This window comes from Doryrhamphus excisus, chromosome 11 (genome assembly GCF_030265055.1).
Source record: "Doryrhamphus excisus isolate RoL2022-K1 chromosome 11, RoL_Dexc_1.0, whole genome shotgun sequence".
Lineage (NCBI taxonomy): Eukaryota > Metazoa > Chordata > Actinopteri > Syngnathiformes > Syngnathidae > Doryrhamphus > Doryrhamphus excisus.
Genome location: NC_080476.1, coordinates 5885008 through 5907984, shown reverse-complemented (window position 1 = coordinate 5907984; position 22977 = coordinate 5885008). Strand labels below are relative to the sequence as shown.

The 22977-nt window shown below is 40.1% G+C and overlaps 2 protein-coding genes across 3 annotated transcripts; one reads left to right on the top strand and one right to left on the bottom strand.

Moving 5' to 3' along the window:
* Positions 1–4276: 4276 nt before the first annotated feature.
* On the bottom strand, positions 4277–10247 carry rtn2b (reticulon 2b). Its single transcript, XM_058087416.1, has 7 exons — positions 10166–10247; positions 8870–9077; positions 6690–6828; positions 6527–6596; positions 5901–5947; positions 4826–4884; positions 4277–4750 (listed from the first exon to the last, which is right to left on the bottom strand). The coding sequence occupies exons 1-7, from the start codon at positions 10176–10178 to the stop codon at positions 4648–4650; spliced, it is 639 nt and encodes a 212-aa protein (XP_057943399.1). The 5' UTR covers positions 10179–10247; the 3' UTR covers positions 4277–4647.
* A 2011-nt stretch (positions 10248–12258) lies between these two features.
* Positions 12259–21033, top strand: ppm1nb (protein phosphatase, Mg2+/Mn2+ dependent, 1Nb (putative)). Of its 2 annotated transcripts, none has more exons than XM_058087413.1 (6): positions 12259–13044; positions 14078–14649; positions 16334–16444; positions 16608–16722; positions 17960–18014; positions 18118–21033. In XM_058087413.1, exons 1-6 carry the CDS (start codon positions 12630–12632, stop codon positions 18170–18172), a joined length of 1323 nt encoding a protein of 440 aa, XP_057943396.1. In that variant the 5' UTR covers positions 12259–12629; the 3' UTR covers positions 18173–21033. The 2 variants fall into 2 exon arrangements, with proteins under 2 accessions (XP_057943396.1, XP_057943398.1); XM_058087415.1 differs by having other exon boundaries at positions 16334–16451.
* The last annotated feature ends 1944 nt before the right edge of the window (positions 21034–22977 follow it).

Genomic DNA, 22977 nt, shown 5'->3' with positions numbered 1-22977 from the left:
ATTAAATGTGTCTTATTTTTTAGCAATGTTGTTGTTGTTCGCTCCATTTTTTTGCCCCACAATTAAGCTGTAGGCTGAGGCCCAGCGGCAATTGCCCATATGGCCCGTAGCTAGAACCGCTACTGTGTGTATCATATACAAGCTTATGCAAAAGACACAAGACTGCATGCTCGTGCAGTATCACCACACCAAAATACACTGAAACTAGTGCGGTCCGTTGAGACCATCTGTGATGCGGACTGTGAAGAGATTTGTTAGATGTTAATTTCTGTCCCATTTTTCAGTTTTTTTACACAGCACAAGTTAGTAGAAAACTGCATATGTTTGTTTTACGCACTAATCAGAAAGGTTGTGGTATATTTATCGTCCTGACAATGACACTTTTACTTTTAAAGACACTATGGTCCCTGTGATTGGCTGGTGACCAGTCCAGGTTGTGCCCCACCTCTTGCCCGAAGACAGCTGGGATAGGCTCCAGCATGCCCGCGACCCTCGGGAGGATAAGCGGTACAGAAGATGGATGGATGATCCCTGGTAATGTAGTGGTTCACTTGGCTGACTTTCATGCAAATAGTGTCAATTCGCATTGAATGAATGAATGAAAAATCCTCTATATATAGTCAGTAGTATTGGGACAAAGAGCCATCACACCTACAGGAAGTGGAAATGACAGCAAGATGGTATAGCTGCAGTTACACTTTGAGGTGTGTGTCTGTTTCTCTATACTTGAGTTCATCCATTTTCCTCTGCCTGATACAAGAAGAGTTTCAGCACTACACAATGTAATAAGAAAGTAAAGTCTTTCATCATATGAGAAACTTTTTTTTTAAGCTGTAAAGGTGTGATGAAAATTCCTTGTCAAGGTGAGAGCCGTATTATATCCACTTTGATTGACAGGGCTGAATAGCCGTGTGAGGGAACACAGTGTGCAGATGAGGCAGAGTTAGTGACTGAGGTCTCGCCAAAGACACTTGGTCATGGCGCTACTCTCCTACTGAGCATGACTGTCAACATCAGGAGTTAGCCAAACCTTCTACACAAATTAACAATGTGCCACAGGCCAATTAAGAAAATCTGCACGTGTCTCCCCAGGCAGCACTTTAGGCAACCCGGGTCTAAAGTGCAGCCCAGGGGCCAATTGCGGCCTGTGGCTGTATTTTTCTTGGCCAGCAGCAGATTCTAAAAATATAATTCAGGTGGGAAAAAAAAGAACAGCAGCATAAATGGGAAAATCAGCAGTATGTTTATAATAATAAAGTCAATCATGTTATAGCATTTTGAGGAAAAATAATGTAATTTTAGTTTTAGTTTGAAAAATAAAATTTTTAAACTCAATATTATGAAAAAGAGAGAATTTGTAATTTTGGAAACGCCAGGTTGAGAAAAAAACATATGGAATAAATTCAAAATATCTGGAGAAGAAAGTCTTCATTATGAAAAAAAATGTAAAAACAAAGTTGAAAATATTTTTAAAAATTTTAAACAGCAGAAACTGTAAAAACAGCAGAAATTTCAAAAGCATAAAATTGTAAAAAAAAAAAAAAAGCCATGATATAATGAGGAAAATGTCATTTTAGTCGTATACAGTTGAAATATTAAAGAAAAAACATTATTATTATTATTATTATTATTATGCGAAACAAACGCAAATGCTGGGGTGAAAGTATTACCAGAAAATATTAATATTAAAATATTAATATTTTATCATCTGTATTAACATTAAAATATTTGTATTTTATTAATATATTTATTAATATATTTCATTAATAATTAATATTAATATTTGAATAACTAATATAATATGATAATTATATGAGAAGAAAATGTAAAAGTTTTAAATATTTAACAGTTAAAAAAACATCAAAAATGTCAAAAAGAACGCTGTAATTCTAGGAGAATAAAGTCAAACTATTTAATTAAGAAAATATATAATCAAATGAGAAAATTATTAATTTATGAAAATAACCTTGTGAAAAAAAAATTTAATTTTATATCTTACCTATGCATGTTACCTATGTCAGTGAGCGGAAATGCATTTTTGCACTTTTTCTTGTTAAAAGTTTGGACACCCCTGGTCGACAGGAACATGAATTTAGGTCTGCAGCTCACTCAGCTGATCCCTTGAATAACAGCGGCACCTGCTGGTCATACGAGGAAAGGCAGCAGCACTGCATGACTCAAACAATTAAATTCACTTTTTATTCGGTTTTAGATATCCATCCATCCACTTTCTATGCCGCTTATCCTCTGTATGCTGGAGCCTATCCCAGCTGTCCTTGGGCGAGAGGCGGGGTACACCCTGGACTGGTTGCCAGCCAATCACAGGGCACATATAGACAAACAACCATTCACACTCACATTCATACCTATGGACAATTTGGAGTCGCCAATTAACCTAGCATGTTTTTGGAATGTGGGAGGAAACCAGAGTACCTGGAGAAAACCCACGCATGCATGGGGAGAACATGCATTTTCCCGATCTCCTGACTGTGTGGCCTACATGCAAACCACTCATCCACCGTGTGGCCCAGTTTTAGTTAGTTTTGCTGAAATGAACCTCAAGTGTGTAAGTAATAAGTAAGCTTGTTTGAAAAGCAAATAAAACAAGGAAGCATCTGACCTTACATGTGATTTTCTCAAAATCTAAAAATACCACGTAATCATTAATGACCAAGAAATGTTAAAAATGTATTGAAAATGTTAGGTGCTGAGGTGCTTATATGGCCTTTGCACAGCTAATAAGAGTGTTATATATAATATATAATAAATACACAAATTCAGTCAGACAGAATCCATTATTGCACTTTTATTTTGTTGCTTTTTTACAGTTTAGAATGATTCACATAGAAAAACATATGTATAGTATATGTGAGTTAAACATGAACAGCCAAGAATAAAAAGTAAAAAGGATAATGCACTCGACCAGCCCGGGGTGTACCCCACCTCTCGGCCGAAGTCAACTGGGATAGGCCCCAAGCCTGCCCCATGGATGGCTGGATGCACTGATATCAGTATTTGTTGGATTGATGTGTCAATCAAACGTGTCTGCATTGTATCCAATTTCTAAAAATGACTACAAAGAAGGTGATTAGGGAAGTTGGCAGCTTGCACAAATTACATTTTATAGCCACTGTGCATGCATGTATAGTATGGCATTGGTAGGTATTTTTACTTCCTAATTGTGTATATATGTGTGGTGTCATGTGGCTGATTAAGACATGTCAGCTTGTGTACAGTAAGACTGATCTATGAAAAAAATGCACTTGATAAACACATCCATACATCTGCAGCACAGCAGCAATTTGCCAGTCACAACTGACTTAAGACAATGCACTTCATAATATATGTTGGGGTTATATTACTTTGAAAAATGAAGTAAAATATGGCCCATGGGCCGCACTGACCTCACAGTTATTTTGCAAATGTGATCAATTTAAATGTGTGTTCAAATTCTAAATATCTCTTCAACCCATCAACACAACTTACAACTTAAATTCTAGTATTTGTGCCATGAAATTGTATGAACGTATTCCCAGCAGTATAGCATTTCTCTTGAATACATTGTTTCCAATACGTGTATGTGTATATTTGATTTTATTGTCCAATCAGATTTAAGCTTGTATGTGTTGCCATATCAATCTAATCTGCCCAAGGCCTTCAGAACCAGTTGTGCTGGCCCATGTGACTTAAACTTTATGAGCTATTTCTTTTTAAACAATCAAATTTCACATTCGCCTCACGGCTCATGATAACATAGCATTTTTCCATCCTCTTATTTTGATCAGAGCAAAACATTATCTGGAAAGGAGTATGGAAACTGTGGTGAGTATGATGTATTTTTTACATTTGTGTCATGTTATTCGATAATAATATTGATTTTGACTTGCACCAGATGATGTTGTTGTGTAGAAGTTTGGAGTTACATGGAGACACTTGTTATATTTGTCTAGGCACCAATTTAAAATGAGTAACATAATGTTCAAATTTACTAATTTTATTAAAAAAGGGTTAACTGGGTTTTAAGCTTTAGTAGTAATGGTACTCATCTTCTCTGTAATGCCACACCTTATATTGCATTTTTGTATGTTATTGATGGTTTGTATAATTATGACGTGATAGTGGTGGTAAGAGGTGGATTAAGTCCTCACTGAAGGCCCGGGTACCTAATGCAAGGCCCACCAGTGCTAATGATGCCTTACAGTCTGATAAAGGTCACATTCAAGATTAGAAGGGGTTCCTAGACAATGAAAATACTAAGACATCCAGTAATGATTGGTAGGTGATGTACAGTATATCAATTTTATTCTAGTGCTGGTGGGCTGGTGCTCGACAGGAACACGGTGCTCGTGTTAATGTAAAAATAGACTTGTTGCTACAAAAACAACAATGTTCTTATGTGTGCTGTCCCTGATTGAAGTGGTGGATGTGTGAAGCAGTTTGCCCACACACACAAAGTATCTTGGTGAATAAAATTCCTCCCCTCCCTCTTCTCCCGTAATGAATAGCAGCTTTGTGTTCAACTGTCAGCACGGATTAGATGGTGCTCCCAAACCAACGTCATGGTGGACTAATGGAAGTGAGCAGCCCCATAGAAGATGCACCACCACTGTCGTCATTGTGTGTACATGTGTGTTCTGGATACTCGCTTTACTTTGCCTTCACTTTCTGTTTGGAGGCAGGTACTTCTGGAGCTTTTGAGGCAGCGGCTGATGGACGAGAGGATCTCACTGTCTCGTACACACCCAGACACCTGATGTAGAAACACAGCGTCATGTGATGTCATTTAAAAAGGTACAACAATGTGTGTGTCATTTGACTTTCTTACCAGTTTCTGATTTTCTTCTCAAGAGCTTTGTAAGTTCGTACGATCCTTCTTATCCTCACCTGAAGCATCATAAGGAGGTACAGTTAGAGTATGGTCTGGTCACAAAATTAGGTACATGAGTGAGCTGGAGCCTATCCCAGCTGACTTTGGGTTAGAGGCAGGGTACATCCTGGACTGGTCACCAGTCAATCATAGGAAAAATACATTCATTCATTTTCTACCGCTTATCCTCACAAAGGGTCACAGGGGTGCTGGAGCCTATCCCAGCTGTCTTTGGGCGAGAGACAGGGTACACCCTGGACTGGTCGCCAGCCAATCACAGGGCACATATAGACAAACAACCATTCACACTCACATTCATACCTATGCACAATTTGGAGTCACGAATTAACCTAGCATGTTTTTGGAATGTGGGAGGAAACCGGAGTACCCGGAGAAAAGCCCATGCATGCACAGGGAGAACATGCAAACTCCACACAGAGATGGTCAAGGGTGGAATCGAACTCGGGTCTCCTGGCTGTGTGGCCTGCGCGCTAACCACTCATCCGCCATGCAGTCCCAGGACAAATACAGTGATGTGATATGTGTGATGTGGGGGGGGGTTAAGTTGTGATAATACTAACTGCAATCACAGTGCAAAGACAAAATTAAGACACCAACATGCACACCAGGTAAGTAAACAAAAATAGGGTGACTTCTATTATGTGGAATAATAAACAACATCATTTTGAATAATATCTGTATGGCCCATCCTTGCCAAAATGCAGAAACTTTCTTTAAGCCGTCTGGATAAGTGGCTAAAACCATCTCTTGAGTGACTCAAGTGTACCTTAACACAATATTTTCACATGAATTTTATCACTCATCATCTACCTTAGCTCAGGTTTGTGACAGCTTCTGGTGGTGTGAGTTGACAAATGAGTCACTTGGATGATTCCGCACTGAATACCTGATGTGTTGCATGCTTCACCCAGACTCTGCCTACAGCAGCCGTCAGGTAAGTTGAGTTTGAGACTCCTACTTTAAATGACTCAGAAGCATCTTTCTAATAATACGCTTAGATTTAAAGTCTTACCTGCTGTTTTTTGTAGAGCAGAGGAAAGGAAAACAGAACAATCACCGCTGTAACACACAAATACTGACAATGAAATTCACCTGAGTCATTCTGCTTTGTATCATACCCAGAAATTCCCAGTATTCACTAACAATCAATTGAGAAAATGTCCCACTTTTCATATGATTTGGGGTTTTTTGGCCATAATGTTGTCAGCTTCCCCTTTACTGCATCAAGTGCCCAAACAAAGCAATCTACATGTTAGTGTCCATGCCTTGTTTGTGTGTGACTGCTAAATGGGGCCTCACTGCCATGGGGCCAATTGCTGCAAGTGCCAGCATTTTGATGAAAACGGTAAAAAACAATATCAAGGAAGAACATATAACAAAGTATGAACATGGCATCCAGTCTCCAGTGAAGGTACAAATCATTTGTCATTTATCATTATTTTGCATTGTTTCCCACATAAAACTACAATTATTCTATACATCAGGCTTTTTTCTTTGTATTTTGTTGTGTATAATTTGCATTTACATTATTTCCTAAGTTTTAACTGACTTTTGGAGCAAATTAAAAACCAAAGATTCCGCTGTATATTTATTATATATGTGTCATCTATTTTTTTCTAGCTATCTATCTGAGCTCACCAGTTATGATCAGAGTCAGTCCAGTGGTGAAGACACCAACGTACGTCAGCAGGTACAGCAGTAAAACAAACTGAGGATGAAAAAAACAGGAGAAAAAATGTCAGATGAGATTGTGATTCATATGTTGTATTTTTTTTTTTTTGTTTATCCCTTACAGTCTGACCTTGAGTGAGTCAATCACGTTTTCAATAAAAAGAAGACGTTTGAGCTCCGTGATGGCAAAAGCAATCAGCAGCACCACCTCCTCCACAAACATTACAGTCTCCTTGTCTGTCAGAGAGCTGTCGTAGTCCAGGTACGCCCTGGCAACACACACATACGCACACTAATTATATATACACATAAGTGTTAGTCCTTCATCTAAGACGGATTGGACAACGGTGTGAAATATATGGCAACATTTGCATTTGAAAATAAGGACACTTTTCCAGAAAAGAAAGGAATTCCAAGAGAATTTACACAGAGGCCCGTGTTTTGGATGAACTACGACAAATATTGTGAGACAACAGGCTCTCTTTCAAGTCCATCAGTGACCTTTGAGCAAATAAAAATTCTCTAGATAAATGTACATACAAATCCTCCCACTGTGACAGCAGTTGCAGTTCCAGGAGGAAGACCATATTTTCTTGCATTTTTTCTTTCTGTGGGTGTACGCCGCCAGTGGAAAAAAAAAAAAAATATATATATATATATATATGTACAGGATGGATGTTGAGGGACTGTCTTGGCTGACATCTCTTCAACATTGTGGTGATGGCACTCAATTATAGAAAAACATATTTATGTTATATGCTTTGTCTCAACAAAATAGTCATTACAAAAATGACCAACAGTCAAGTAAAAATAGCATGTTCTCCAATCAACAAGTAAACTATGAATCCACTGCACATTTTTATGTGGCACAATCGTCCATATGAGAACAAATTCCAGTGCAAAGTATGAAGCTTTGGACTATTACAACCAGTGAAATTATACATAAAGTGGGCTCATTCAGCATGTCATGCATGAACGTAGCACGAAGAAAACATATTGGATAAGAAGTATTCAAGAAAAACACCTTACTTTCCCGTCTAAACACTTTCATTGCAAACTGCATATTTACAATCCAATGCTAGGAAAGTACTGAGCTAGCAAGCTCGGAGCAAGTCATCACTCACACACCTATATCATTATCGGCAGAAATATGCTCATTTTTCAACCCTTTGTATTGAGTTGTGGACTCCTATAGAGAAGCTGCACAAGATAACCATCACAGAAAGCTTTCTAGTTCTTCCGGAATCTGCACCTTTTCAGCTGTATTTCTTTGGATGTCATGGTGACGTCTTTAGGAATTGTAAACAAATGTGGCGTTCCCTTTCGAGGCATTGCTAGCAAGTAAATATCGTTGCAGCGCTTGTTGGAGGGGAGAGAGTTCATATATAAGGAAGTCCGCCCCTCTGTTCCATCACAAAGAGTCAGTTTTACCACGCCTTTTGAAACCGAGCATTTTGAGCCATCCCAAACTTCTTTCAGGTATCCCTTCCAAATGCACAACGTCATTATCTGAAACTTCAAAATTCAACCTACATTCATAGGTCAGAAAGGTGGAAAAAGCATAATAGGTCCCCTTTAACTATTATCAAATATTAATTCCAATAGCGTCTGACAGTATAATATCATTCATTCATTCATTTTCTACCGCTTATCCTCACAAGGGTCGCGGGTGTGCTGGAGCCTATCCCAGCTGTCTTTGGGCAAGAGGCGGGGTACACCCTGGACAGGTCGCCAGCCAATCACAGGGCACATATGGACAAACAACCATTGACACTCACATTCATACCTATGGACAATTTGGAGTCACCAATTAACCTAGCATGTTTTTGGAATGTGGGAGGAAACCGGAGTACTCGGAGAAAACACATGCACGGGTAGAACATACAAACTCCACACAGAGATGGACGAGGGTGGGACTGACCTCAGGTCTCCTAGCTGTGAGGCCTGCACGCTAACCATTCACCCGCCGTCCAGCCTTACAGTATAATATAGTGTTTAATTTTTATTACTTCTTATACCAAAACAAAATGACATATTTTGTATTGACAACCACAATGTTATGATTATTAGAACCACAATAATAGGATGTTATGATTATTGTGGTTGTAGTGCCAGTGTTGCAGAAGTGCATGACCTGGGAGCAGTGTCTGATATTGTGGTTGTCGCCACAGGCTGTATTATAAACATCTCCCAGGGTGATGCAGTGTACTACTACACCACTGCAAACTGTAAACATGGTAATAATAAATGCATATGTCACTGACAGCGCATCAATTGGTCACCCAGTCAAAGCAGTATCGATGAACTCACTGGAAGGGGTGCAGGCCGGGGTTGCATCGCAGCAGCTCCAGCAGCTTGTAGTAGAGACGGAGGGGGAAGGTGACACACATAATACCCAGACAGATGTGAGAGAGCACGGTGATGGCACTGAGCTGGAACAGACTGGCCAGACACACCACTAAGCCTGTGAACACCACACCGGTCATACTGGTGCTCCTCCAGTAGACCAGGTCCATCACTACAAATACAACACATACACATTTGGGGTTTTTTTGTTACATCATGGGAGGTGAACAGAATTCTTGGAACAAACAACAAAAGTGGTAAAGTAACACAATACATAACATTCTGTGAAATATGACATTATTTGTTATGTAATAATTCAACCATCCATTTTCAATCCTATCCTCACTAGGGTCGCGGGGGTGCTGGAGCCTATCCCAGCTGTCTTTGGGAGAGTCCGGGGTACACCCTGGACTGGTCGCCAGCCAATCACAGGGCACATACAATCATTCACACTCACAGTCATACTTAAAAATTTAAATTTTAAATGATGAAATCTAATTTGTGGAATTTATTTGCACCAAACTACATTCAGTAATCACAATACTGCCATATAATAATAATAATAATATAGAGGCTTTATTTCTGTGCATAACATTAGCAAATATGTCATGACACTTTAGAAATACTGTATAGTGGGCAACTGAAAACATTCCTTTATCTGTACAGCTCAGACTGGAAGTCTGTCAGAACAACACAGTGCTAAGTGCTAATTACGCTTACTTCAAAATGTGTTAGAACATTAACACTTTATGGCACACTCACTGAAGTGTTTCAACCCTGGCTGAAGCAATTGGAAAGCATGAAACAGTTGTGGGACTGTCATTGTCATGCTGATATGTTCAATACTTGAATACAGTGGCATTTAATTAGAAAGAAGTAAAAACAATGCAGAAAAATATTTTTATTATTATTTATTATGCTGTTCTACTGTCTTATTGTGAGACTTGACATATACTTGATATATACTTTTGAAAGAGCATTTCATGACAGCTTTAGACTGATAGGTGGTTTTCTACACTTTTGAAGGCCATCATACTCCAAATGAGCAAAATTATATATATCATATCCTAACAAGCTACTCAAACTGACTCCTATTCCCTCACTGTTCTAACAAAACACGTTGCACGAATGTGTGTGCTTACCCTTCCCTGCACACAAAAAGGAAATCAATTCCCATTTCCACATGCACCTGACAGCCTGACTGATTGACAGCCTGCTCTAATTGTCACAACTTCAAACTGTCAATATTTATTTCCTTACGTTTGCTGGCCATTTCTGCCGAGGTGTCCTGCTTGCGTCCCTCTCGCTTTCCTTCTTGTTGGCTTTGCACCGCCACAGTCTTTTTTTGGCTACCACCGCTCTGTCAGCAATATAAGAACTGCCTGGCCTAATTTTATCCCGTATTGGATGGCCTCACTTTGGATTCACACACACACACACAAATTAGCAACTTGAGACAAGAGTATAGGCTCTGTACTCATCCCTCAGATCTCAGACACTCCCCCGCTGACAACATTCATCAGCCTTCAGCATTCATAACAAAAAATAATATCTCCTCTTGCTCCTCTTGCTCTTCTTGCCCCATTTCAAACACGAGAGACAAAACACACTCTGTCATTTCTAAATTTCACATTAATATTGCATGGTGGAGTTCACATCCCTTTTACAGGCTAGCTGACATGTTCCAGAGTCTCCTCATTATATCTTTTCCACTGGTTGCTCCTCTGAGACAAAATATTTGAAGGCTACAATGACAGCTTGGATTAACTCAAACATGTTTCCAATGTCATTCCTGCTTGGCCGCCGAGCCCTGGCTTGCCAGCAAGTGGCGGTGTATGAAACTATAAAAGATTCAAACTAGAAATTTAGAACCCCGGTTTTGATGATTGATCTGTTTCTTGCCATCCATATAATACCAAATCGTACGAAAACTTTAGCTATTTTTACCATTGACACCTAATAATGTTAACACTTTTGTTGTAGAACAGGATGTTCTTTTTATTACCCTTTGGCACATTCTGAAGATATAATTTAACAATCAATCAAAACAGAAAAACAACAACAGCAATAATCAGCGGTAATTTTACAAGAATAAAGTCAAAATATCAGGAGAAAAACTTCTAAGAAGTAATCTAAGAAGAAAAAGAAAAAAAACTATTTTTCAAGAGTAATGTTGTAACAAAAGGCAAATAACATCATTTCAGCAGCATAAAGTTGAAAGACATTATTTTTTTGAAAGCATTAATATTATGAAAAATAATCAAAACAATAAAGTTGTGATTTTTGGAAGATAATGTTGCTGAAAACATTAAGAGACTAAAGTCAAAGTATTATGGGAATAAAGTTATAATTATGAGAATAAAATTTACAAGATGACAGTTTAAATATTTTGAACATGTAAATAAACAGCAAAAATGAGAAACGGCTGTAATTTTACAAGAAAAAATAAAAATATATAGACAAAAAAGTCATATTCAAATGAAAACAAATTTTGATATTTTTTTTAAGTTGCTATTTTCCTAGAATAAATGTCTAATGTAAAGATAGTGTCATTATAGTAGCATAGAGTTGAAATGTGTTTTTAAAGTCATATTATGAGAAACAACCAAAACAAAATAAACTTGTAATTTTGAGAAAATGAGGTTATAATATTGTGGGTATTAAAGGGGAACTGCACTTTCTGGGAATTTTGCCCATCATTCACAATCATTATGTGAAACATGAACACATATTTCTTTCCCTTCTCTGTGCATTCTAACACGAGAAAACGTGTTAATTTCAGTGCTGTCATTGTCATTGGGATACACCTATTTCAGGGAGTCACCAACCTATTTATTTCTAGAAGAAATAAAAAAATACATAATTTACAGAAGATTTTGAGAGTGGTAACAATTTTAGTAAATAATATAATAATAATTGCAGAATAATTTAAAACGTTCCAAAAAAATACAATGAAGAAACCATGAAAGCCACAGAATAGAATACAATGTCTTATTGTAATTATATAGCCATCGTATCAGTGGTTAACACTGTTGTTCCCAACAAACCGGCTTGTCTTTATTTATTGCATGATTTATTTACTGTATATCAATACTACACTCATCCATCACACGCCTTTGCATAAACGTGAAATGTAATAGGATAAGTGCATAATGAAGATTAGCCTTGTTTACTTCCTATGATGACCACTGTCTTTGTCTTTGCCATCATTCAAACACACTGTGAGCTAAATGGCCGCTAGTCCCGTAATCCACCATGCTGGGATCCTATAATCCAGCCTGATCAAAGGCTGAGATTACCAGAGATCTGGGAGGGTCCACGGTTGCGCACAGAAAGACTGTGAGAGAGGCTGAGCTCGATATGACAGTGGCGGCGCAAGGCAGGCAGGGATTGATGCACATAAATAGCCGTCCAATCCCAGAGCAGAAAGAGGGACCATAACAAGAGGCAGGCTGGCTGGTGAAAAGCGATGAAAAAAAGCAGAGGAAAAGGTGAAATTGCAACAGAGGCGCAGAGGAGAGTGAGGATGAGTGGAGGAGAGAGCGTCTCTCAGTGACGTCTCCAGAGAGGAAGGAGATGAGCGGGGAGAGGTAGGAGAGGTAGCAGCCAGCACAGAGAACATCCATCACATGAGGCAGCCATGCTCTGAAGAGGGCAAGAAACACACATGCCCAGCAGAAGCAGCAGGCCTCGCTAGCAGCTGGAAACACAACAACAACAGTGGATGACAAGCATGAGGACATCCAGGAAAGGAAGTGTGGAGATGCCTGCGTTTGTGCGCCAGCTGGTGAAAGAGACGGAGAAAAGGGTCAGCTCCTTCTTCAAGGGGAGCCGAGGAGGAGCGGCTGAGGGGGAGCAGCCAGGGGAGGGAGAGAAGGAGGAGGTGATCCCCAGTCCTTACCTGGATCGGCCAGTATTGGACAAGCTAACTGAGGAAGGCTGTGCCCGCTGGGGTCTTACCTATGCCCTGGGAAGCATGCAAGGATGGAGGGCCAACATGGAGGACTACCACAATTGTGTACCTCAGCTGGGGGGGGAGCTGGCCGACTGGAGCTTCTTTGCCGTGTTTGACGGTCATGCGGGAAACACGGTGGCTCAACACTGCTCTCAGCATCTTCTGGGTCAGATCCTGGCCACAGGTGATATTGATACAAGCGTATACATACACGCCTACCTAGCATTAAGTATGCATGCATATCCAAAACAACATTGCATTCAGAACACTAGTAATGTCAATTGTATTCATTTTTTCACTGTGGTTGTCATTTTCAATGTTCCTGTGAGTTTTTGTATTATGGGCTACCATTTAGCATACTATAAGCTAATAATTTATGATTCCTCATAAAATGCATTACTGAAATATGTAACTATTGAATAGGCATGGTTTGTTTGCTTGTTTCTTTCGCCTTTTTCCTGATTAAGGAGTCGCCACAGCGGTATATATGATTAATTGATTGTTGGGAATGTTCTGTAGTTGTTTGTGTGTAATTGATTATTCTTGCACTACTTGCAGCAGCAGGTGTCCCGTTGAGTCAGTCTGAACTAGTTTGTAGTACAGAGGAGCCTCGGTTTTTGTCATTAATCCATTCCAAATTAATTGCCACATTAATTTTTCCCATAAGAAATAATGCAAACTCAATTAAAGTGAGCTAGTTTGCAGCCGTCAAGACCGCTAGCCGTCAAGCTAAAAGCTGTCTTAAGATGTGACGGAGTGAAGTTTATACAAAGTTTTTGTGTGTTCTGTGAACAAATAAACCACACATAATAATGATGATCAAATGATTCCCTGACACTAATCTGTCTATAGTGTCCTAACTGTAAAAGATACTCTTTCCATTCTTCACAGAATGTTTGGGCACTCGATTACGCAGAATGATACACAAGCAAACAGACTAGTTTGTTGGGTGCACTGTTTAGCCGTAAAATAACTGAGACATATTTTTGGCGGCGATCGAGTGGTTAGCGCACAGGCCACACAGGTAGGAGACCCGCGTTCGATTCCACCATCGAGCATATCTGTTCGGAGTTTGCATGTTCTCCCCGTGCATGCGTGGGTTTTTAACAGGGTTTATTTACAAGATCTGTTTGCGTTTTATTTACGAAAATAAAAAAAAAGTATTTTTGGAGTATTCTGCGAATACTGACTACCACAAACAATGTTTTTCCACACAGGTGGACTGGGGCCCGAGGATAACCCTGACAAGGTACAAGGGGCGCTAGCAGAGGGCTTCCTGCAAGCAGACAAGCACCTCCTCTCTGTGGCCCGTCGAGAAGGCTGGGAGAGAGGTGGCACCACTGTTGTGGCCACCCTCATCTCGCCGTATTACATCTACTTCGCCAACTGTGGGGACTCAAGGGCCATGTTGTGTCGCTCAGGACAAGTGTGCTTCTCCACAGAGGACCACAAACCTTACAGCCCTCTGGAGAAAGAGCGCATTGAGAGTGCCGGAGGTTCTGTGTCCCTCCAACGTATCAATGGGTCTTTGGCCGTCTCTCGTGCGCTGGGCGACTTCAGCTACAAGGGGGCGGAGAACCGGTCGCCCAGTCAACAGATGGTCTCACCTGAGCCCGAAGTGTACGTCATGGAGCGGTCACCAGCTGATGAATTCATAGTGCTGGCCTGCGATGGCGTGTGGGACACTATGAGCAATGAGGACCTGTGTGCTTTTATCCACAACCGTCTGCACGTGTGCACTGACCTGAGGGATGTCTGCTCGCAGGTCATTGACCTCTGTCTCTACAAGGTCAGAACAAATCTTTAGCTATTTTTTATCCCTCAGTAATTTGAGGAAACATTTTGCTTTCTTGAAGGTTTTAGAAAAGAGCCAGAATAGTAGAACCAAGTTCTCCTGGCATTGGAAAAATATTAAAACGCAACTACAGTATATTATGATACGTCATGTTAATATAATATAATACTAAAAACTTTTGATCACGATTTGAAGCTGCCGATCATCCATGATTGAGATCACAAGGATTAACCGTACATTTTTCAGTGTATTTCTGATGAGTGCTATTGGCTGCTCCCATCTAGGCTGACATCTAGGCAAAGCGTGTAAAGAAAGATGCAAAGAAAAGTGAAACACTAATAGGTTTGAAAAGGGAGTGATCAAACATGCTGGCATGGTTTGGTGTAGCCTGTGTCAAACTCAACCTTGTGGCAGTATGGGACCAAGTGCGTCCCTTTTTGGCTCAATACACTGAGTTGTGGTCTCCTATAGAGCAGCTACACACAATAACTGCACAGAAAACTTCTAGAATCTGCACCTATTCCAGCTGTATTTTCTTTCATTTGTGCTTCCTGCCAAAACAGTCTGTTTTAATTTATTCCACCTGCCTCCGGGCATGTCCAGTCCGCTGTGATTGGTCACACACCCAAAGTGCTTCTTAACTATGAACCATATAAGGAAGTCCGTCCCTCTGTGACATCACAAAGGGGCAATTTTACCACGCCTTTTGAAACAGAGCGTTTTGAGCCATCCCAAACTTCTTTCAGGGCTCACTTCCAAATGCGCAAACCTCATTATTTGAAACTTTGGCATCATTTAACACAAGAATACAACATTCTAACTAAATTTATAGGTTGGAAAAGTGGAAAAAGCATCATAGGTCCCCTTTAATTGAACACTTTTAGTGAAATGCCTAACTTACAACATACAGCATGAAAATGAGCTATTGGATCACATTGGTATCACTTTTTTTCTGCCGATGATGATAACAGCGTGTGAATGATGATGTGCTCCACTGAACGACAAGCTCAGTATGTGGAATTATTCCCAAGTTTCACCTTCACATCGTAAATATGTCATTTGCAACGACTGGAAAGTGTTACATTTTACCTTTTGCGTGTAGTGCGGCTCCACCTAAACGGTAGCACTGACTACTAATGAGAAACGGGTACGACTGCAGCAGAAAACCAAAATAATATTGTGATATAATAAATATTTGTGGAGCGGACTATGTTCATTACATGAGCTGCTGACTACATCAGTATCAGTTGATTTCGGTATTAGTAATCCAATGCTGGACGATATTGGCTATCGTTAAGGACGTTCCAAAGGAGCACTGAAATGCAGTGAACGTTTTGCTGTATAAGTGATTGTGATTGTAATAAGATTGGTAGGCAAAGATTATATCCGGATAACCATCTGCTGCACGTGTGCACAAACTAAGTGTTGAGGTGCCTTCTGGTAGACTGTCATGTCCATCATGTCATTGTTATGTAACAGCGATTCAGTGTAGAAATGCACAGTAACCTCAAAATGTCACTGCTTCTTCTTGGCTGCGTGAACATTTCTCTGCTCAGCTGCGACTGTGTGCAAAACAAGATTAATTTGCAGCGCTACTCAACCAGGATGCTTGACTTGGTGGGTTGTGTTGGGACGGCTTCTTGGCACGTATCAATGATCATACCGCTCTCCATCACAGGGCAGCTTGGACAACATCAGCATCATCCTGCTGTGCTTCCCTGGCGCCCCCCAGCTGTCCACAGAAGCATTACATCAGGAAGCTGAGCTAGAGGACCTGCTGGAGTCCAAAGTAGCAGGTTTATTATCATACACCATATCAAATATGGCAGCAAATTAACAAATCAATGACAAATAAGCAGTAATTATGGCCTAAAAATATTAAAATAGATATTTGATGACATGACAAATCTATTTTCATTTTGTTTTTTGTTTTTTTTTTAACTATTAACCAGAGATTTATGATGAGCTGTGTGGCGGAGGGGAGGAGCCCGATTTACTGTCTGTCCTCACAGTCTTGGCGTCCACTGTTATCCCTGGATTACCACCAGGGGGCGGCATACAGAGCAAGTAAGTCATAGTGTGCGTGTGTGTGTGTGTGTGTGTGTGTGTGTGTGTGTGTGTGTAGGTACCTTGACCACATTTCATAGAATAGAATCAAGCCCCTGTGAGGTTATATTTCTGATTGAAGAGCAAGGTTTCCAGTAATCCAGGGGTGGGCAAACGTTTTGACTCACAGGCCGCATTGATTTAACAACATTGACAGGGGGCCAGACTATATATTTTACACATATAATTCTAACAGTTCACCTGGAATTATTGTATCTGTAAAAGTGTCATGCAACCTACTATATGTACTTGTGTCCCTTTTTTCATGACCACTTTGTAAACAGCAGACCACATCAAATAACCAAAAAAAAACTACCTAAATCATCAAAAGGTTGTCTCAAGCCATCATACCAGGTTGTATGTTAAGTTTCAATGAAATACTTTGGATAGAACGGACGGGCCTGATGTGGCCGTAATTTGCCCACCCCTGCAGTAATCCCTCCTTTATCATGGCTGATTGGTCTCAGACCCGCCTGTGAAGGCTTGGAGGAGCTCAAGCTTTATTTTAAGATGCAGAGTGAAGCCTTTTTTTTAACAAAGCGTTGGGTCTCATCTAGCTAGGGGAGACAGTATCATAAGACAGTATCATAAGCATGAGGAAGGAAGTTCTAAAAAAAAAACAAGCCAGAATTTTAGCGCATTTTCTCTCAAAAAACAAGATAGAAAGATGATAGATTTTTGTCAGGCATATATGTATATGTTACATTACAGGGGTGTCCAACATGCCATTTACAGCAAATGATGGTTTGTTATTAGCCCATTTCATCAGGACATTCTAAAAATAGGATGAACCAAGTAAAAAAAAAACTAGGGGTTCGTTACTCAATCGGCGGCCGATATCAGTGAAGAAGCACAATATCGATACCAGAACAAGCATGTCTACCGCATGTGGGATGTGAGAGTGATAGAAGTTTTGCACCCTGCAAAACACAAAAAAGCTTTAGATTGGTGCGGCATTTGGGGCGCGAGCACTTGGTAGGGTCTGGTGAGTTTTTGATGCTCGTGATGTGATCATCCGTCGGTCAGCGGCTATAAAACCCCGGTCCCGACCCACTGTACTGGGCAAAATTTGGGGGTGAGTACCGCCTGGGAGCATGCAGACACTATGTAGCCACGGGCTACTGATGATGTGTGAGGATCATTAAAAAGTCAATTTTGCATGATAATGTATGTATAAATGTATGTGTGTGTGTTACAGAAGGAACTGCATTATCTCTGCTTACTACCAACAAAGAGACATGCACAAGCCAAGTGTAAGTACAACACAAAACAATCATGTATAGTCAAATGTTATGCAGTATCTGTTAATATACAAATGTACTGCACTGCACACATGTTATTTTTCTGTCCAACCAGGAAGTGGAAGGCTCCTGAGAAGGCAGCCTGGGTAACGTCTATGAAGGGATCGTAATTAATGTCCATATGAAGTGTTTTATTCATGGTTTGAAATGGTCAAAAAGGGAGATAGTGAACAGCGTCTGTTTACATCATTCTAACAAAGCAGCACCTTGTCCTAACGACTACAATGCAAAAAGTAGGCGTGGTAAAGCCTGATACAGTCTATATATTTGTACCAGAAGGACATTTTGTAAGACTTAACTCAGCGACACTGACCCAGCAACAAACTTCTGCCTCATATTCAGTGAACAGAAGATACAAAACTGAATATCAACAACTGTGAAAAAATACATTTTCAATATAGTTTGAAGAGCGGGAATATTTGTAGCACTGTAGGCACATTTGATTGTTATGTTTGATGAAAAAGTACTGATTCATTGATGTTGGGCAAAGCTAGCATCAATAGGCAATTGCTAAGGAAATTAACAAATATAAGAATATGAAAATAAATAATTTCACAGATTATATTTTCCTTTTTTGTCAATTTAACTTAACTAAATATGTTGAATAAGCTTTACTTGGCTGAATGTGTGGTAATATTTAGACTTACATGTTTGTGAAACATGTTGTGGTTTGTATGAAAGAGCAGTAGAACAACAAGGAAAGTGAAAAATATATACAGTCGTCCCTCGTTTATCACGGTTAATTGGTTCCGGACCCAACCACGGTAAGTGGATTTCCGCACAGTAGGATTTAAGTTAATAAATGGACTGTTCTCCTAGTTATAGCATAGAAAACATGTTTTTCATCATCATTAGAGCCATATAGACATGAAATAACACAGTACATTGCTAATGCACAGGTAATGGGATCACTGCAGGGACAAAAACGATAGCATGCTAGTGAGCTTACGAGTTAGCCTCCAATTTATTTATTCTGAACCTAACAAAGGGTTTCAAATGGAGTGGGGGGGATAATAAACCAAAAATGTACCACTTCCACAATGAGTAGGAGGAGAAGTTCTTTTCACTCTTAACCTGTCCAACATACAGTAGCATGGCTGACTAGATGCTCTGTGAAGGTCATGTCACGTCTCATCCATGCTTTGTGTCATTACTGACACCTAGTGGTCAACGACATAGAACTTGTATGTACTTTCGTACCATTTGGATGTTGACGAAACTTTTCTGTACACTCGTTTCTGTGCCTGTTACTGTATCATTCCCTGGAATCGAGTGGCCAAACAAAGCACCGTACGCATTGCTGACTCACTGTCCTTGCATTCTTTATTTATTTGGTACGGTGGGTGCCAGCAGTTTGCTAAAGAAAGTGAGAAACACCAGGATGTAGGGGAATTCTGTAGCAATAAGTTCCCTCTGTTGCTCATTAATTATTATTTGCATTTCTGCATGTAAAACTAGAATAACTTGAGAATATTTTTTGGTAATGTTTTTGGCTGTGCAACGGATTAATTTGATTATTTTGTGGGAAAAATTTAGTCGGTTTTTGTTAATTTCTGTTTGGTTCCACAACATAGTAATCTCTCGTTTATCACAGTTAATTGGTTCCAGACTCAACAGTGATAAGTGAATTTCCACAGAGTAGGAGTCCTCCTTTATAAATGGAATATTTTTGTAATTAGAGCATAGAAAACCTGTGTCCAACCTTCTAAATACTGGTTTTAACTTTATTAGAGCCCTCTAGACATGAACTAACATCCGTGTAGTCATTGTTACACTCATATTACCCAATATAATAAAAGAAAATTTAAGACATAAGTCAAATTGTGTTGCTATAAATGTGTTCGGGAAGTGATGTTGTGAGTTGCTTTTAGCTGGATTATGGCCACAATAATAGCCAGTGTTGTTATATTCAGTATTATTATGTTATTATTATTGTGCCTGTTGTGAGCTCATTCCAACTTGCAATAAAAGCCTGTTGTCCCAGCGATCAAGTCTGGCGCTTGTGTGTTATTTACTGATGTCTAGTGACCAATGTAGAATACTGCATATCGTAATTTGAATGCATCTTCTGAATGCTTGACAATGCTTCACTTCATTTGCTTAAATGTGCTTACTTTTTTTTTTTTTTACTAAAAGGCCGTATTAAGCCATCATTTCTTGTCTGATATATTTTAGAAAAATGGTGATAGAGTGAAATTCAAACCGCGATGTGGCGAGGGACGACTGTAGTCTCCAGTTTACCCGTGGCCTTAATGAGTACAAGTGGCATAGAGGATGGATGGATAAATAGTAGTAGTAGTAGTAATAGTATGTTAATAGGTGCTGCATACTGAAAAGTCAAAGGATGCTGGGGGACACTTTGATATTCATATATATATTTCTTACTTTCTAAAATAATTTTCCAGGGTCAAAATAGTAGTAATATTATCATTATCATGAATACACTGCACAATATGGAATGGATTTGTAATATTGAAAAGTAATTTTAGCACAATTTAAGAATAACATGTAATGATTAAGTTCTCTCTTCTATATGAAACATGTGTGCATATATGAACTAAATGCATGTGAAATGTATTTTTGTTCCTGCATGTTGGACAATGATATAAGACTGCCTTATTATCTTGATCAGGAAGGACAATTATCAGGTTGGGTCATTTTATCAGCATTATTGTTGTATTATCTCAGTGAACAACTTTGTGTAAAGTCTATATATATATTGGATGATTTGCAAAGGAAATAAAGAATGTTTGAAAAGACTACTAGCATGTTTTGATATGAAAAGAAAAGCTCAGAGATGTAAGTGATTCGAAAGTGGGTGGTTTTGCATAGAGGAAAAAGCTCCTCCAGGTTGTCTAAATCTTCCTCCGCGCTCTGCTGACGTGAGCAGCAGCACTTCAAGATTAGAGGACGTGTTCTTGGGGTGTATGTTTGATTGAAGCCAGCATCTCAAGATTTCTTGCATGATTACTGTGACATGAATTGATGGGTCATTTACAAATCTATTAACATGTTTATCTTACGGTTAAAAAAGGCTCACTGTAGTTTATCAGTGCAGCTTTTTCCATGAACAGTATTTTGTTTATGTTCATGTTTTCTTCTTGTTGTCTTCCAAGGAAGCAGCACATTAGCCGAGAAGCTGCGAGGATGTGCATGGTGCTCTTAAATCAGCAGTCCGGCATCAAGTACTCCTTCACTGCTGCTTTCATCTGATTGCTTTTGTATGAGCTAATCACTTCAGGATATCAAACCTATCTTCACTGTGATGTTGAATTCTTTCAATTGCTTCCCTGTTTTTACTCCTCAAACCAAAATGTGAGCAACTGTCTTGACCTGCAGAGATGTTCCACTGATTTTTTAAAAAGTTGTAAGCGGGCTAAAACCAAGCCATGAACATATGCTAATGAGATGTATATCTTCAGTGGAACCTCGGTTTTGGATTAGTGACAAAAAACAAATACATTTTTCATCCATTCGTCCAGGATCGGTGCAGCCTCGGCAGTAATGCGGTCGCTGTACCGGACCGTCGTGGTGAAAAGAGAGCTGAGCCGGAGGGCAAAGCTCTCAATTTACCGGTCGATCTATGTTCCCACCCTCACCTATGGTCATGAGCTTTGGGTCATGACCGAAAGAATGAGATCGCGGATACAGGCGGCAGAAATGAGTTTCCTCCGTAGGGTAGCTGGACTCACCCTAAGAGATAGGGTGAGGAGCTCAGCCATCCGGGAGGGGTTCAGAGTAGAGCCGCTTCTCCTTCACATCGAGAGGAGTCAGTTGAGGTGGCTCGGGCATCTAGTCCGGATGCCTCCCGGACGCCTCCCTGGTGAGGTGTTCCGGGCATGCCCAGCCGGGAAAAGGCCCCGGGGCAGACCTAGGACACGCTGGAGGGACTATGTCTCACAGCTGGCCTGGGAACGCCTTGGTGTCCTCCCGGTGGAGCTGGAGGAGGTGGCCGGGGACCGGGAAGTCTGGGCTTCCCTTCTAAGACTGCTGCCCCCGCGACCCGGACCCGGATAAGCGGAGGAAAATGGATGGATCCATTCGTCCATTCATCCATTTTCTATACCGCTTATCCTCATTTAGGTCATGGGTATGCTGGAGCCTATCCCAGCTGTCTTTGGGCGAGAGGCGGGGTACACCCTGGACTGGTCGCCAGCCAATCACAGTGCACATATAGACAAACAACCATTCACACTCACATTCATACCTATGGACAATTTGGAGTCACCAATTAACCTAGCATGTTTTTGGAATGTGGGAGGAAACCGGAGTACCCGAAGAAAACCCACGCATGCACGTGGAGAACATGCAAACTCCACACAGAGATGGCCAAGCCGGGAATAGACAGAACCCACGCATCCATCACCTGAAAATCTTAACCCAAAACCCATTTTATAGAGAATATTTATAGTTGTACACACAGAAAAACAAGACAAAATACATATGAATGAGGAATGAAATTGATAAATGAACAATTTTTACCTTTATTAAAGAATCTTGTTGATGAGCACGGTGATGTTCGAGACGTTAGAGATGCATACTTGCTCACTCGACCTTCACTGGTACAGGTACAATCATCAATACACACACTGTAGTGCGTCTTAACATAACCATACTCCCGCAACCTGAACTGAACCTGAACTAATCCTATTGTAACAGATGCAAACTATGTACTTGCCTATGTTTCTCACCTTCTTTAGCAAATTTCTGGCACTTTGTAACCGTACTCAATAAAACTGTCAGACAGCCTATTCGTCTAACACTCACAAATACGCAGTGCACTTGAACATCTCATTAGCACAGAGCGCACAGTGCCTATTACAGGAAGAAAGGAGAAAGATGTAGAGTTGTCCATTGTTCTATGTGTGTTCTATGAACAAATAATAATAGACACACGCACACAATAAAGATGAGT